The 15,009-nt window shown below is 33.7% G+C and overlaps 1 protein-coding gene across 1 annotated transcript; it reads left to right on the forward strand.

The window, feature by feature from the left end:
- The first annotated feature begins 2,659 nt into the window (after positions 1–2,659).
- On the forward strand, positions 2,660–14,227 carry CYLC2 (cylicin 2). Its single transcript, XM_059656213.1, has 4 exons — positions 2,660–2,676; positions 9,867–9,907; positions 11,375–11,496; positions 13,103–14,227. Exons 1-4 carry the CDS (start codon positions 2,660–2,662, stop codon positions 14,225–14,227), a joined length of 1,305 nt encoding a protein of 434 aa, XP_059512196.1.
- The last annotated feature ends 782 nt before the right edge of the window (positions 14,228–15,009 follow it).

A 15,009-nucleotide genomic window follows, 5' to 3' on the forward strand; every position in this document is an offset into this window, starting at 1 on the left:
ATACTGTGCAAGTTTCCTCAAAATATAAATATGGAACTGCCATTTTTAAAAGCTTTGTATTTCCTGTTGAAAGTATTACAGATGCCCCCTTTGTTTTATTCCCATTGACCCCTTCCACCCCACACCCACCTCTCCCATGGAATTATCATTTGACCCAGCAGCCCCACTTCTGGGAATATATCCCAAGAAACTAAAGCACCAATTTGAAAGAATATATGCGCCCCTATGTTCATAGCAGTGTTATTTACAGTAGCCAACATCTGGAAACGGCCCAAGTGCCCATCAGTAGATGAATGTGTGTGTATAGTATAAACTGTGGAACATTTACTACACAATGGTATACTATGTGGCTGTAAGAAAAAAAGAAGGAAATCTTACCTTTTGCACATCATGGATGGACCTGGACAGTATTATGCTAAGTAAAATAAGCTAGTCCGAGGAAGACATATACCATAGGGGCTTACTTATATGTGGACTCTCATGAAAAAATAACCCTGATGAACAAAATGAAACTAGAGGCATGGATACGTGGAACAATCTGACAGATATGAGAGGGGAGGAGTGAAAGGGACTGGATGAAAGAAGGTGAAGGGATTAGCCAAAGAACATATATGCATAGTCTATGGACATAGACAATGGTATGATGATGGCCAGAGGGAAGAGGATGGTGAGTTAATTTATTTTTTTAATTTTATTTTTCAATTACAGTTTATATTCAATATTATTTTGTATTAGTTTCAGATGTATAGCAAAATGGCTAGATAATCATATACTTTACAAAGTGTTTCCCCTGATATTTCCAGTCCCCATCTGGCACCATACAATTATTACAATATTGTTAACTATATTCCATATGCTGCACTTTACATCTCCGTGACTATTCTGTAAACTACCAATTTGTATTTCTTAATCCCTTCACTATTTACCCAGTCCCTAACTACCCTCCCCTCTGGCAACCATCAGTCTATTCTCTGAGTTAATTTAAAATTTAAAAGTATACTCATATGATTGCCTTATATATACCAGTGTCCCCCAAAATGTATACACATTCTAACAGCTGATTCTGTTACATTTTGAAAATGAAATATATTTTAATAAACCCTGCCTTTATAATTATTCAAAATGTGTATAAATTTTTGGTAGACACCCTGTATATCTATCTATCTATCTATCTATCTATCTATCTATCTATCTATCTATCAATCAATCAGTCATCTGGCTATCTATTATCTATATATAAATAGAGAGATCTTGAGTTTAAACCAAAAGAGAGGACAGAGTTGTCAAATCTTGGAATAAGGGTGCCTTTGTAATTCTATCTGCAGATTTCTATGTTTAAAGAAAAGACTTGAATTTAATATCTCTTTATGCCAAACAATAATTAACAAAATTAAAAAATTATAGTGTTAATTCCCTTAATGTTCCTTGTATTCTTATCAACCAAGTGGAAAAGGGCCATATGAAAGCATGGGTAGAAGGCAATCATCTACAAGTTGGGGAAATAGCTCTCAATAGAATTAAAAAACTTTTGGCACTTTTATCATGAACTATGAGAAAATCAGCCTGTTGTTTAAGCCATCAGTCTGTGATATTTTATTATGGCAGCCTGAGCAGACTAATACATTGTAGATATTTTAAATATATTTGATAAAATGTCATCTTCATCTTATTTTTTAAAAAAATTAAAATAAAAGAGAGATGTTTACCAACCTGGATTAACAGTAACCAATAGTGTAAAGATTCAACAACTGGCAATTCAAAGAATCAATCTGCAGAGAGCCCAAACACATTCTTTAGAAATTTAGTAACATCCAAAAACTATGAGAAATTGATGGTGTTTCTATTGAAATCTCTACCTCACTTTTTGACTCAGTCATATATTTTTCATGCTGATTAGTGGAATTAATGACCATATGATATCTTGTGAATTGAAACACTTTCTTAAGTTCTAACACTAATATTTTAAAAGGTCAATGTTTATTAAAAACGCAATTTAATTCCAACATTTCCTGTAACTTTGGATATTTTGACTTAGTGTATTCCTTACGAAAAAAAAAATCACTTGAAATTCCCCCAAAGAGAGCTTAGATAATGGCAATGTGTCAAATACTACTCGGTATAGTAATTATTTCCATCTATTGGTGGGGTGGAATGGTGGGTGGAGTAAAATTATCTAACTCAGTTCTGTAAGTAGGTAATTTTAATAGGCATCCAGCCTTTTAAAAAATCTTGTATCTTGAGCAACCCATTACATTAAGATGGGAAAAAGCCATATAAAGTTATGCAAAGGATTTAACAAGAGTCACATGGATTTCAGGGAAGATAAGATTGCAACTGATTTTAACAGATAAATACTGAGATTCATTCTTTTGTTATATCAGTTAGTTAAAACTACATGAAAAATTGAAACAAGTATTTTTTTAAGATGTTAAATCAATGGGTTATTTTTAAACTATCAGTAGTTATTTAGTCAGTAATAACGAGTGAGAGTAAATACCAATCTTAGACTGAATATTAGAGACTATTAAAACATAAAAGTGGATGCTTTTGTTTTTCCCCTTTAACTACTAGTGTTCTTGGCCTCTTTATGATGTCACCTCTCAACATCACTAATTTGAACTTACAATGCTTAGGTCCTGGCAAATGATAGGTGGGGATAATGTCTGTACCAAGATTGTAAGTCCTCTTTTCAAATTTTATGTTTTGAAATAATTAAAATGCTCTAGTTAGCTTTACATTTATTCTCTTTTAGTGTAAAGAGATGTTTGTTACATTATTGTCATGCCATTGATAAACAAGACACATTCTCAAGCAACATTATAGGTTGCTTTGATCTAAGACTTAACTAGTTCATTCACTTCAGTAAAGTAGAGACATGGCTTTAGATAAATCTTTTTCAATGTGATTCTTACTTCATTTTTTGTCATTGTATTTTGGAACATAAGACTCCTTAGGGGTCATTTGAAAATTTATGGGAATTAAAATATATCACAGTGACTGGAAAGTGCTGCTGACCTGTAGAAAGCCTTGGTCAGTGGTCGACAAACTGCGGCTCGCAAGCCACATGCGGCTCTTTGGCCCCTTGAGTGTGGCTCTTCCACAAAATAACACGTGTGGGCACGCACATACAGTGTGTTTGAAACTTCGTGGCCCATGCGCAGAAGTCAGTTTTCGGCCTGGGCGAGTCTATTTTGAAGAAGTACTGTTGATATTTGGCTTTGTTGACTAATGAGTTTGCTGATCACTGGCCTGGGTCATGGGTACCAAACCTTTGCTAATAAGTGGGGCAGCCCAAAGAATACCATCTAAATGCAAATTGTATCTCCACTGAGAAATACTGAGTATACTAAAATAGTTTGCAATACAAGAAGATAATCCAGAATGGGAAGTTTGATTGCAGTTATTTCCTGATGCCTAATTTATTTTGTATTAAAATGAGATAGCGGCGCCCTAGCCGGTTTGGCTCAGTGGATAGAGCATCAGCCTGCAGAACAAAGGGTCTTGGGTTCGATTCCAGTCAAGGGCATGTACTTTGGTTGTAGGCTCCTTCCTGGCCTGGGGCTCTGGTCAGGGCTCCTGCAGGAGGCAACCAATTGATGTGTTTCTCTCACATCGATGATTCTCTCTGTCTCTCCTTCTCTCTTCTATTTCTCTAAAAAATCAATGGAAAAATATCCCCGGGTGAGGATTAACAAAAACAAACAAAAAAATAAATAAATAAAGATGATTAAATGTTTTAAACAATAATAAATAAATAAATAAATAAAATGAGATAGGGGAAGAAAACCTTTCAATTATGTCTTTTTTATTTTTTACTGTGAAGACATTAAACAAAGGCAATGGCATGCACTCTAAAATATAAGGAAACATTTTCTTTGGACAGTACTGTTAATGGAAAGATAAAACACAAATCTTAAAAAAATAAATACTAATAAACAAAACAGGCTTCCCCTTGGCACTGGTGCCTACTTCATTACAACATAAAGAACACACTTCAGTAAAAGGTTTGAGTGTATTTGTCATAATCACTTTAGAGTTGTTGACTATTACACAGTAATCTATGTTAGGGTATATAACATGACAGAACTATTGTAATTAGTTTAAAGTGTTTAAGCATAATAATATATTGATGACATTACTATTATCATGTTCATTGTATGGATTTAAAAGAACTTCACCGCATGGGTAAACATTATTTTTGGTTTTATGGTGATTTCTTTATTTTATTTTTCTAGCGCATCTCAAAACTTTTGCACTATTGTAGAAGAAAAGTGGTTAAACTCATAATCAAATGGCCTGATTGTTAGCAAATGAAGTGCACACAAAACCCTTAATAAAAAATTCATATTTCATTGGGTTCAATTAGTAACTTCCAATTCATTTAACAGAAAGGATGAAATGCAGAAAATAATTTTTGACTTTTTCTTTCCTCTAAATTCTAACAATGACAGGACCTTAAGTTTAGACTTCACATGTGTTATTGCCCTGTAGCTGCAGTTGATAAAGAAAATTCTCTTCTTTGAGCTCAGCTCCCCCTCTCCTCTATTCCACTTTAATATCTTTATTTGTCCAAATCTAACAACCTCACTCAATGGCTTCACCCCTTATGGCCTTTGCTTCTAACTCAGGTATGTCAGTCAACTCAATCCTTCCATTCCTAATATTAAATTGTAGGTCTAAGACTTATGAAGGACATGGGAAAGGTTTTCATAAATATTTGGGATCAGATGTGGAGAAAAACTTTTTAAATTTCCAATCTTAGCTTCCAGATCTCATATCCACTATACATTTTATCTTTTTCTCCATTGAACTGCACTAATAATGACTTGCCTTACTATCTTGACCTAGGGACTCACCTTGATATAGAAGGTTTGTAAACCTTGGAGCTATTGACATTGGCAGGATAATTCTTTATTGGTGTTGAGAACTGGGAGTGGGAGTTGCCCTGTATATTTTAAGATATTTAGCAGCATCCCTGGTCTCTACCAACTAGATGCCAGGATCAGCATGCAAGGGAGCATGAACACAAACCTACACATAATTATAACCAAAGATATCTCACCTTGTAAAACATCCCCTGGAGAAGGGCATTCAAACTAAATCCAGGTTAAGAAACAATGCACTAGAAAATGCTAGGAAATGAAAGGAAATTCCACCAAATCACACAGTCATCTCTCAGCAACACAATAGTAATGGGGCAACTGACCTTGGCCTTTATGTAGAGACCCCTCTAGCAAACACAAGAAGAGTACCTTAGGCCCCAGTCAGTCCGTGGAAAACTTCCTGCCCAGACCTTTACAGCCTCAGTTGCCACATATTTGTTGCAGAATCTAAAAGTCCAAATCCTGCTAGCAAGATATCTTGGGATATTCAGATATATATTGTGAGCATTTCAAATGAAACTGCAGAAAATATCACATTAATGAAAGCCCTTGTCATTTGAATTTATTACACACTTTTTGAAACTATACAGAGATATCCTCAAAGGCAAGAGAAAATATAGGTGTATGTTGTACTTAGATTGACATTTTTCGGACTAAAAACAAAAACAAAGGTGGTTAATTAAATGTTTACACCTTAAAAAAACTGTTTTCATTAGTAAGTGATAAAGTTCCTCATGTCTCCTACTTTGGGATCTCAACTATTTACTTAGGAAAACCAAAATCTAGATTCCCATCCTAAGTCATGAACACAGTACATTTGAGAAAGCTGACAATGAATACGTTCATTACTTACAAAAGCTCACAGATACTGAGACATCTTGAAATGATTGAATGTGTGGACCTGAAATGAAGGCAGACTTGTGGCTTCTGCATGCCATTCCATTTTGTTTAAGATGAAACATTAGCTATTTGTTTCCTTATATATGTCCAGAGACCTTAATTCAAGAACTAGTTATATTGACATAATTGCTGCATTTTTTTCTTCTTTTTTGGAGCAAGAAATTAAATTAGACCATCTTCAAAGTCATGAGGGCCTTATTTTTAAAGGGTGCAAATAAATATATATTTATATAAAAATGATTTCAAAATAAAAAGATACACTAAGAGTTATTTTTAATAACAAACTTCAAAAAATGAATCTAAATGCATTCTGGTTCTAGAAATTTTCTTGAATGTCCCAGAGAAGCAAGGGAGAGATGCTGCCACCAGAAGAACCAGACTTAAAGGAAAAAGTAGGAAAATGCTCTTTAGTTAAAAAGATTGAATTGATTTAATTGCATATTGCCTCTGTAAATTTATACTAAGGTATTTGAATAATTGTTATTTGGGCATCCTATAAGGTCTTCTCATTAAAAATGAAAGCGATCTAAAGTTATTGAATTGTCACTAACCCTATCTTAAGAAATATAAATTTTCCACCACACCATTAGGTTAAATTGTGCCAGTTTCCCATCAATCCACTCTGCCCTTCTCCCACAGATAGCTGTTATGTTACCAGAAACAGTATTTCTTATTCTTAAAATCGTAGAAATTAAATCATATAGTATATACTTTTATGTTTCTGATATTTTCTCTCAGTATAATGTTACTTTTGAATTCATCCATGTTGCCATGTTTACATATATCAGTAACCCATTCCCTTAGATTGCTAGGAAGTATTTCATTACATGAACATATCATAGTTTATGCATTCTCCAATTGATGAATATTAGGGTTAATCTAGTTTTAGGAAATTATGAATAAAGCTGCTACCCATATTTTGTCCAATTCTTTTTATAGACCTCATGGGTAAACAACTAATGGAAATACTAAATCATACACAGAACGTGTAAGTTGAACTTTTAAAAATATCAAATGGTATTGAAAAGTTGTACCATTTTTATACCTACCACCAATGATGAATATGTCAGATGCTTACAGAGTTTCTGACAGTTGGTATAATTAATCTTTTATTTTACCTGCTCTAGTGGGTATAAAGGGGATCTTCTAATCAGAATATATTTGTCCCTGAGGAAAAAAAATTAGTTTTCCTATATAGGTCTTACATATATTTCAATAAACTTATCTCTAAATATCTTGAAGTTATTGCAAATTGTATTGTTTTCTTATATTTATATCTTGCCATTTCTCTAGTTATAGAGATGCAGTTTATATAATTAGTCCTTGTTTATAATAAGAAAAGTGTAATATGCTAATTAGACTGGACAAAGCTGGGGCTGCGAGGGAAGGCTGGGTCCCGGGTGCCAGAGGGAAGCTGGTACTGGCAGCCGGGGAAAGAAGGCCTATTCTTGCACGAATTTGATGCATCGGGCCCCTAGTATCATATAATTTTACTGGAGGCGCAATGCACAAAATTCGTGCAAGGCAGGGGGGGGGAGTTCCCTCATCCCAGCCTGCACCCTCTCCAATCCGGGACCCCTTGGGGGATGTCTGACTGCCGGTTTAGGACCAATGGGATCGGGCCTAAACTGGCAGTCAGACATCCCTCTCACAATATGGGACTGCTTGCTCCTAACCACCTCTGCCTGCCGGCCTGATCACCCCTAACTGCCTCTGCCTGCTGCCTAATCACCCCTAACTTCCCCCGCTCCCAGCCTGGTCACCCCTCACTGCCCCCCCCTGCTGGCATGTCACCCCACACAGCCTGCTGTTCAGTCATTGCATGAGGGTGTCCTGACCAATATGCATATTCCTCTATTATTAGTATAGATTACATTGCCATAAGAGCTCTAAAAATAATATTTGTAGATGTGATTGTATAGTCTATTTACTCAATCATGACTTTTTTAAATAAAAATAATTTTACTACTTCATCTCCAATTCTGATGCTTTTATTACCTTATGAAACACAATAGGGTCTGGATTACAATGTTGAATAGCAGTAAGCATCCTTGCCTTGTTTCTGATCTATAGAGGAAAAACAGTCAATATTCCACCATTCAATTTTATTTTAATAGTATTATCTGAACACATTTTATCCATTTAAGGAAGATGCCTACTATTCCTAGTTTTCTTAGAGTTTTTGATTATGAATGGAAATGTTACTTTTTATTTCAAAATTTATTCTACATGTCTTGAGATAATCAAATAAATTCTTGTTTGTTAGAATGACTGCAATGGTTGATATTTATATATATATTATATATATATAAATATATATGTAATATATATATTATATATGTATATAATATATACATATGTATATTATATATATATATATATATATATATATATATATATATATATATATAATCAACCTTACATGTCAGACAGTAAACTTTGCAATGGTTTTAAGCATCATTTGCTCTAGGACTCACTTGATTGTCTTTTTGGCAGTCCAAGGGATCTGTAAAAGCTCTCCTCCAACACCATATTTCAGATGAATCAAATTTTCTTCTCGCCGAAACCGGTTTGGCTCAGTGGATAGAGCGTCGGACTGCGGACTGAAGGGTCCCAGGTTCGATTCCGGTCAAGGGCATGTACCTGGGTTGCGGGCACATCCCCAGTGGGGGATGTGCAGGAGGCAGCTGATCAATGTTTCTCCCATCATCGTTGTTTCTAACTATCCCTCTCCCTTCCTCTCTGTAAAAAAAAAAAATCAATAAAATATATTTAAAAAAATTTTTTTCTTCTCTTCAGCCTTCTTTACTGCATCCAATTTCTGTATATTTTCTATATATTTGTTGTTATTGATTTTTAATTCAAGTTCTTGGTGATCAAAGAATATGTCCTATATATTATACAGGGAATTAATGGACAATGCCTATGTATATTTTAAAATATCAAATTTAATAATATTATTTCATAAACCTGAAATATTTCCTCTTTCAGAGAAGAGAAGTTCATAACCATGTTTGGACTTCAAAATTTCTTCAGCATTGTATAAGTATACATTGGTTAGATCCAAACCTAGAGATTCAGATATAGAGGGGCAAGTAGTTTTAATGCATGTCCTCAGATAAAAAAGAAACAAAACTAAAAAAGCAAACAACTCCCCCCACCAGACCAGATAATTGGTCAACACATCCAAAATTGTATTCAATTACTTTATTCAACATTTTTAAAGAATGAGTTTTGAAATGTGACAGGTTTTATGCTGGGAGCTAGAGCTTTAATGTAGTTACTATCAAGAAACTTAAAAACAAAGTAAGCATGCGTGTGCATGGGTGTGTGTGTAAGACCATACCCACTCATAATCAATAATGACTCTATTCCTATAGTATGATGGGAAGATGCAGAATAATATTTATCTGATAAATAAAAATATTTGCCTCCATTACAAATATATTAAAATTAGACTACCAATATCCTTTTCTTAGACATATGCTCATATAGTACTATAATAAATGGAAACTTATAAATGTAAAATACTTTGCAACATAATTTTCTCAGATTTTTTTAGAGAACAGACGAAAAATCAAAATCCAGGTCAATATTGTGGTGCACACTGACTCACACACATGCACACACACACATTCACAGACACATAGACACTGAATGATCTTGATTTAGTTCAGTTCTGAAGATATTATGAGGAGCTGATTTTACTTAAGCATAGTGTTTTCAAAGTTCTGTCTAAGTTAAAATTCAATTGCAAGGAATTTTAGAGTATGAGGTGAGAAAACGAATTCAATGATGGTTTCAGAATTTTAAAAATGTCTGTATTTTATATATGAAAAGTTGATAGGTTTTTCCCCCTTATGCTTTATTCCTGTTGTTTTAGCTCTGTTGAAGTTTGTCCAAAAAAACAAATATTCTCATCTCTGTTTTTCTGGGATCAAATAATCTTACCTAATAATAGAGATCTGAGAATGCAAAGTATTTCTCTAGTTGGTGGAGAAAAGTGCTTAAGCATAATAATGACCATGAAATAGAGTGATTTTTCTATAAATTAACTGAAATCTTTCCCTCTTATTTTAATAGCCAAAAACTAAACTATGGGTCATATGATAATTACATCCCAGGTAAGAAAAAGTTCAATATATATATTTTTAAAAACAAGTATGATTAATTTAGGCATAAGGAATTATCCTCCATTCAAAGTGATAAAGCAATAGCTGTCATGGAATATTATTAAAAATTAACTTTTTATCCCCAAGCACCTTTTTCAAGGGCTCCATGTATACCTTCTAAAGATATTTTGTCCTAAATCCAAAGTAGATTAAGCAAATATGTATAGCAATATGAAGGTGGATAGATTTACATATTAGATATCATTTAATCAGATAATCTCACACTTAAAAGGCAGTGTAGAAAACTGAATAAACAAGTTTTCACTCATGTCAGAAAAGTCTTCTACTACATTTTTGATAGATTTTATTAGGGTTAAAATTGACAAAAAATTCATTAATTGACGAAGCCAGTCAACCTTGTGTTGGAAGACTTCTTACATCAAGTGCTTTTTGCTCATATATTGATCTTAATTATTCCTTTCATTCTACATATTTTCTCACTGATCCTGCTTCTGTCTTTAGGAGATTCACAGGACAAGTCTATTTTCACTTACACATAATATTGCTGCACATATTCAAATACAGTGAGGCTATCTCTCTCACTTATCTCATTGGTAACCTTTAACTATTTCTATTATAGTTTGCAGGTGACTTTATCCTCCCAGTCACAATACTGCAGGTAGTCTTTATTTGTCAATTTCTTCATTAATATGCCCCCTATAACAATGCAGTTTTGGGGTATAATAAAAATTACTTTTGTAGCTTGGAAAACGATTACTTAGGCAATCTAAAGCAGTGATTTTCAACCATTTTCATCTCATTGCTTATATAATATATTGTTTGCTGATCTGACCAAAAAGAGGTTTAATTTTTATTCATTCACACCAAATGACGGCTGTTATCATATTTTTATTTGGCAATTTAAGGAAAAAGAGGTCAGTGCCCTGACTATATAGTCAGGTATTACATGTTTTAAAAATTCTTGCAGCACACTATTGTGCCTGCTTTGGCACACCAGTTGAAAATTGCTGACCTAAAGCATTAGCATTTAGATACAATCATGTATTTCCTGAACATTTTATAACAGGTACTGCACTAATTACTTTGAAGGATACAGCAGTAGTTACCATATTTTCTGTTCTCCGTAGAATTGTGCTCTAACTAAAAGAATATAAAGACAAAATCTAGACTGTACTAGAAGACTAAAAGAAAGTAGTAAAATGGTTTCTTTCCATTTATCTTACTGTAGTTTCACAATCGTTATTTTACATAGTTTTCTGTAAAGTTGGGAAAAATAGAAAAATAAATTTTATTTTCTCATATTAATAGTAGAGGATTTCAAACAATATCAAATAAATGAAGACATTATTTTAATTATTTGTTTCTTCATTCACATGAAATGTAATATCTTAATGTCATATTAGTTTTAATGAAATGCTATTTATTCTAAAGTGTATGTTTAATGCTTTCTTATTTTAGTCAGTGAATTAAGCAAAAAATCATGGAATCAGCAACACTTTTCCCTGGCATTTCCCAAACCACAGCGGCCAGGAAAAAAAGTAAGATCAAGACCTTCCCAACTACAAGACAAGGCAGCTTTAGTGAGTATTTTAAAAAGTATCCGTAATAATAACCTTGTGAAAGCATGTAGAGTAATATGTCTTACAGATCATCACTGGCTAATGAGATTTATGTGATGATGGAAATATTTTATAATTTATCTTCCTTTGTGGCTATTTAATATTTCAAATAGGCTAGGGCCGTGGTCGGCAAACTGCGGCTCACAAGCCACATGTGGCTCTTTGGCCCCTTGAGTGTGGCTCTTCCTAAGCCTTAGGAGTACCCTAATTAAGTTAATAACAATGTACCTACCTATATAGTTTAAGTTTAAAAAATTTGGCTCTCAAAAGAAATTTCAATCATTGTACTGTTGATATTTGGCTCTGTTGACTAATGAGTTTGCCAACCACTGGGGTAGGGTAACTAAGGAACTAAATTTTACATTTCAATTCAATTAAACTCACATGTGTCTTTTAGATGTCATTACACAATATAGTTAAATGTAATTCAAATTCTATCTGGAGACAGTGGATATATTTATTAGCATTTCACTGTAAAAAAGTTCCCCCTTATTCCATATTAACCATTTGTTCAGTAAAGCTACATTACAGAAAACAGGTATCCAAAATGACAGATATCTGTATATCCTGCTACAATTAGTATGAACATTCAGAAAATACTACCCCGCTGGAAAGATTCCCTCAGAATCATTATACTATGATGACGTTTCAATGTTTCCTCATTTCCTGTAATATAGAACTCAGAATTCTGAATTTTGGAACATAAATATTTCATAAGGTTTCTGGAGTCATCATGGAATATAAAAATGTTGACAGAAAATTTTTACAAGATAAATATATCATCAATTCTTGTTTATTTTAGGAAATGTATCCAAGCTACAGTGATCCAGGTTTCTTCTGTGTTTGTTTTCTTTTCTTCCTTTATTCAATTTATTTTTCCAGTGTTTGTTAGCATTCCTTCCATTTCTTTTGCAATTAAGCTTTTGCAAATATTTGGTTACAAGCTGAAAACAAAATGCACCATTCTGAACAAATGAATGTGCACTTCATGGTACAGCTTTCATTGTTGCAGTTTCCTATCTAATGATACTCAATTTTTATCTTGCCATGTAGGAGGCATGTCAGGCTTTTACTGTTAAGCACAGTTAGCACTGTAAATTCTAGAGACCTTGAAGGTAACAACAGAGATCATGATCTGTCTGAAAACAAAACTATTAGATATTAAAAAATATTTAGTTTCTGAGTTAACCTCAAAATGGAGGCTAGGCAAGATATTTAAAATATCTCATAAACACAGAGTCAAAGAACAAACAAGCCCTCTCCTGCTTGTAAAGAGAGGATCTAGTATGTCATTAGTGAGTGAAGGTCTGTACTACTTTTAACTTGCAACCTTGCAGGAGTTATAAAGATACTCTACATTGAAATTAGATCCAAAATGAGACATGACTACCCATTCAAAAAAGAATGAAATTATAAACGGAGAACAAACTATAAAATCTACAATTTATCTGATACTCACTTACATCTAAAGTTTTTTCATGATTGAAGTTAAATGTATTTGGTATCTGGTTATAAAGGCTGTGAAACTAATATAAGCTATTTATCATTATTCTAACCAATACTGCAGAAACCTGATGAAGACAAATTAAAGGGAGGTTCTCAACGACCATTATGGATGCACCGTTCTTTAATGCTAATTTCGGAAAGACCATCTGTCTATTTAGCTGCCAGGCGACGGCCTCCAACTCGTGGCCCAGAGGTAGCGGCAGCTAAAGACAAGAAGGATGCATCAGCGTCAGAAACTGAATCCGCAGTTTCACATGAGCCCAAAATAACTAGGAAAGATTCAAAAAAAGACAAGCCTTTCGAAACAAAAACACCAGGTATCAAAAAAGAGAGAAGGTCAATAAAGATCAAGAAGTCAACTACAGAATCAGAAGCTGAAAAGGGAGACACAAAGAAAGATTCAAAAAAAGATAAGAAAGGCTCAAAGAAGGGCAGGGGGTCAGATGCAGAGTCAGAAGAGGAAAAAGGAGAAGTGAAGAAAGGTTCAAAACAAGAAAAGAAAGATTCAAAGAAGGACAAGGGGTCAGATGCAGAGTCAGAAGAGGTAAAAGGAGAACTGAAGAAAGGTTTAAAAAAAGGGAAAGGTGCAAGGAAGGGCAAGGTGTCAGATGCAGAATCAGAAGAGGAAAAGGGAGAAGTGAAGAAAGGTTCAAAAAAAGAAAAGAAAGGTTCAAAGAAGGACAAGGGGTCAGATGCAGAGTCAGAAGAGGTAAAAGGAGAACTGAAGAAAGGTTTAAAAAAAGGGAAAGGTGCAAAGAAGGGCAAGGTGTCAGATGCAGAATCAGAAGAGGAAAAAGGAGAAATGAAGAAAGGTTCAAAAAAAGAAAAGAAAGGTACACGGAAAGACAAGGAGTTAGTAGTTGAAGAATCAGGAGAGGAAAAAGAATTGCTGAAGAGAGGTTCCAAAAAAGATAGGGGTTCAAAGAAGCACAAGGAGCCAACTGAAGAAACTGGAGATGAAACAGCAGATGCAAAGAGATCCAATGACAAAGAGGATGAATCAAAAGACAAAAAAGGCGGCAAGAAAGAAGGCAAGAAAGAAGGCAAGAAAGATAAAGAGAAAGAAAGCAAGAAAGAAGGCAAGAAAGAAAGAAAGAAAGAAGGCAAAGAAGGCGAGAAAGACGCCAAGGGAGAGACTGAGACAGAATCTGCTGATGCAAAAAAGGAGGGAAAGAAGGGCAAGTAGGCCCTGGATAATCATTCAAAAGCATATTTACTGAAACAGTTTAGTAATCTGAAACTGAATTTATGAAGAGGGAGCAGTTTGAATATTTAATCAAATACCTTTAAAATGGGGTGAAGAACAATACAAAGAAAGACTCAGAAAATCTTCATAAAGTGTAAGAAAGATGTTAAGAAAAACTTAATAGATGATTCATTGAAGGATGCTTATGCTTATGCTGAATTTGGGGATCTGAAGGCTTAAATGAAAGATACCTAGAAAGATTCAAATAACATACAAGTGAAGATGTAGAAGTTAATGATACTGTATGAATATGCAAAAGAAAAAAATCGATGAAGGCTCTGATAAATTCAAGAATGAAGATATTGAACCCAAAGATTCAAACAGTTTGAAGTCATATCCACAGTTTCAATTAAGAATCATAGGGAACATAAGAGAAAGTCAAATTTCAGAGTGTCTACTTTCAAATAAATATAAATATAAATTAAAGGTAGCATTCCTCAAAAAAAAAAAGAAAAAGAAAAAAATTTCTTTCTTGTGAAACTATATCACAGTCTCTGAAGTATAAATAGTCACAACCAGGTTCATGAATGTTGAATGTTCCATTTCCAAGCCAAGTAAACACATTTGGTAAGTTTATTTTATTTTATTTTAAGCAAACTGAAATTAAATAAAAGATCTAATTTATAGGTATAAATTGAAACCATTTTTATAAATTCTGTAATCTGCTGGCTAGGTTTTGAACTAGAATTTTATCAAGGCTAGGCTTTCTCAGTATTAGAAAA

Source organism: Myotis daubentonii, chromosome 11 (genome assembly GCF_963259705.1).
Source record: "Myotis daubentonii chromosome 11, mMyoDau2.1, whole genome shotgun sequence".
Taxonomy (NCBI): domain Eukaryota; kingdom Metazoa; phylum Chordata; class Mammalia; order Chiroptera; family Vespertilionidae; genus Myotis; species Myotis daubentonii.

Bases quoted from the DNA above. Each gene is read 5' to 3' on its own strand.
- CYLC2 (XM_059656213.1), top strand. The intron at 9,908-11,374 runs GTAAGAAAAAGT...TTCTTATTTTAG, and splicing joins ATATGATAATTACATCCCAG to TCAGTGAATTAAGCAAAAAA. The intron at 11,497-13,102 runs GTGAGTATTTTA...CCAATACTGCAG, and splicing joins TACAAGACAAGGCAGCTTTA to AAACCTGATGAAGACAAATT.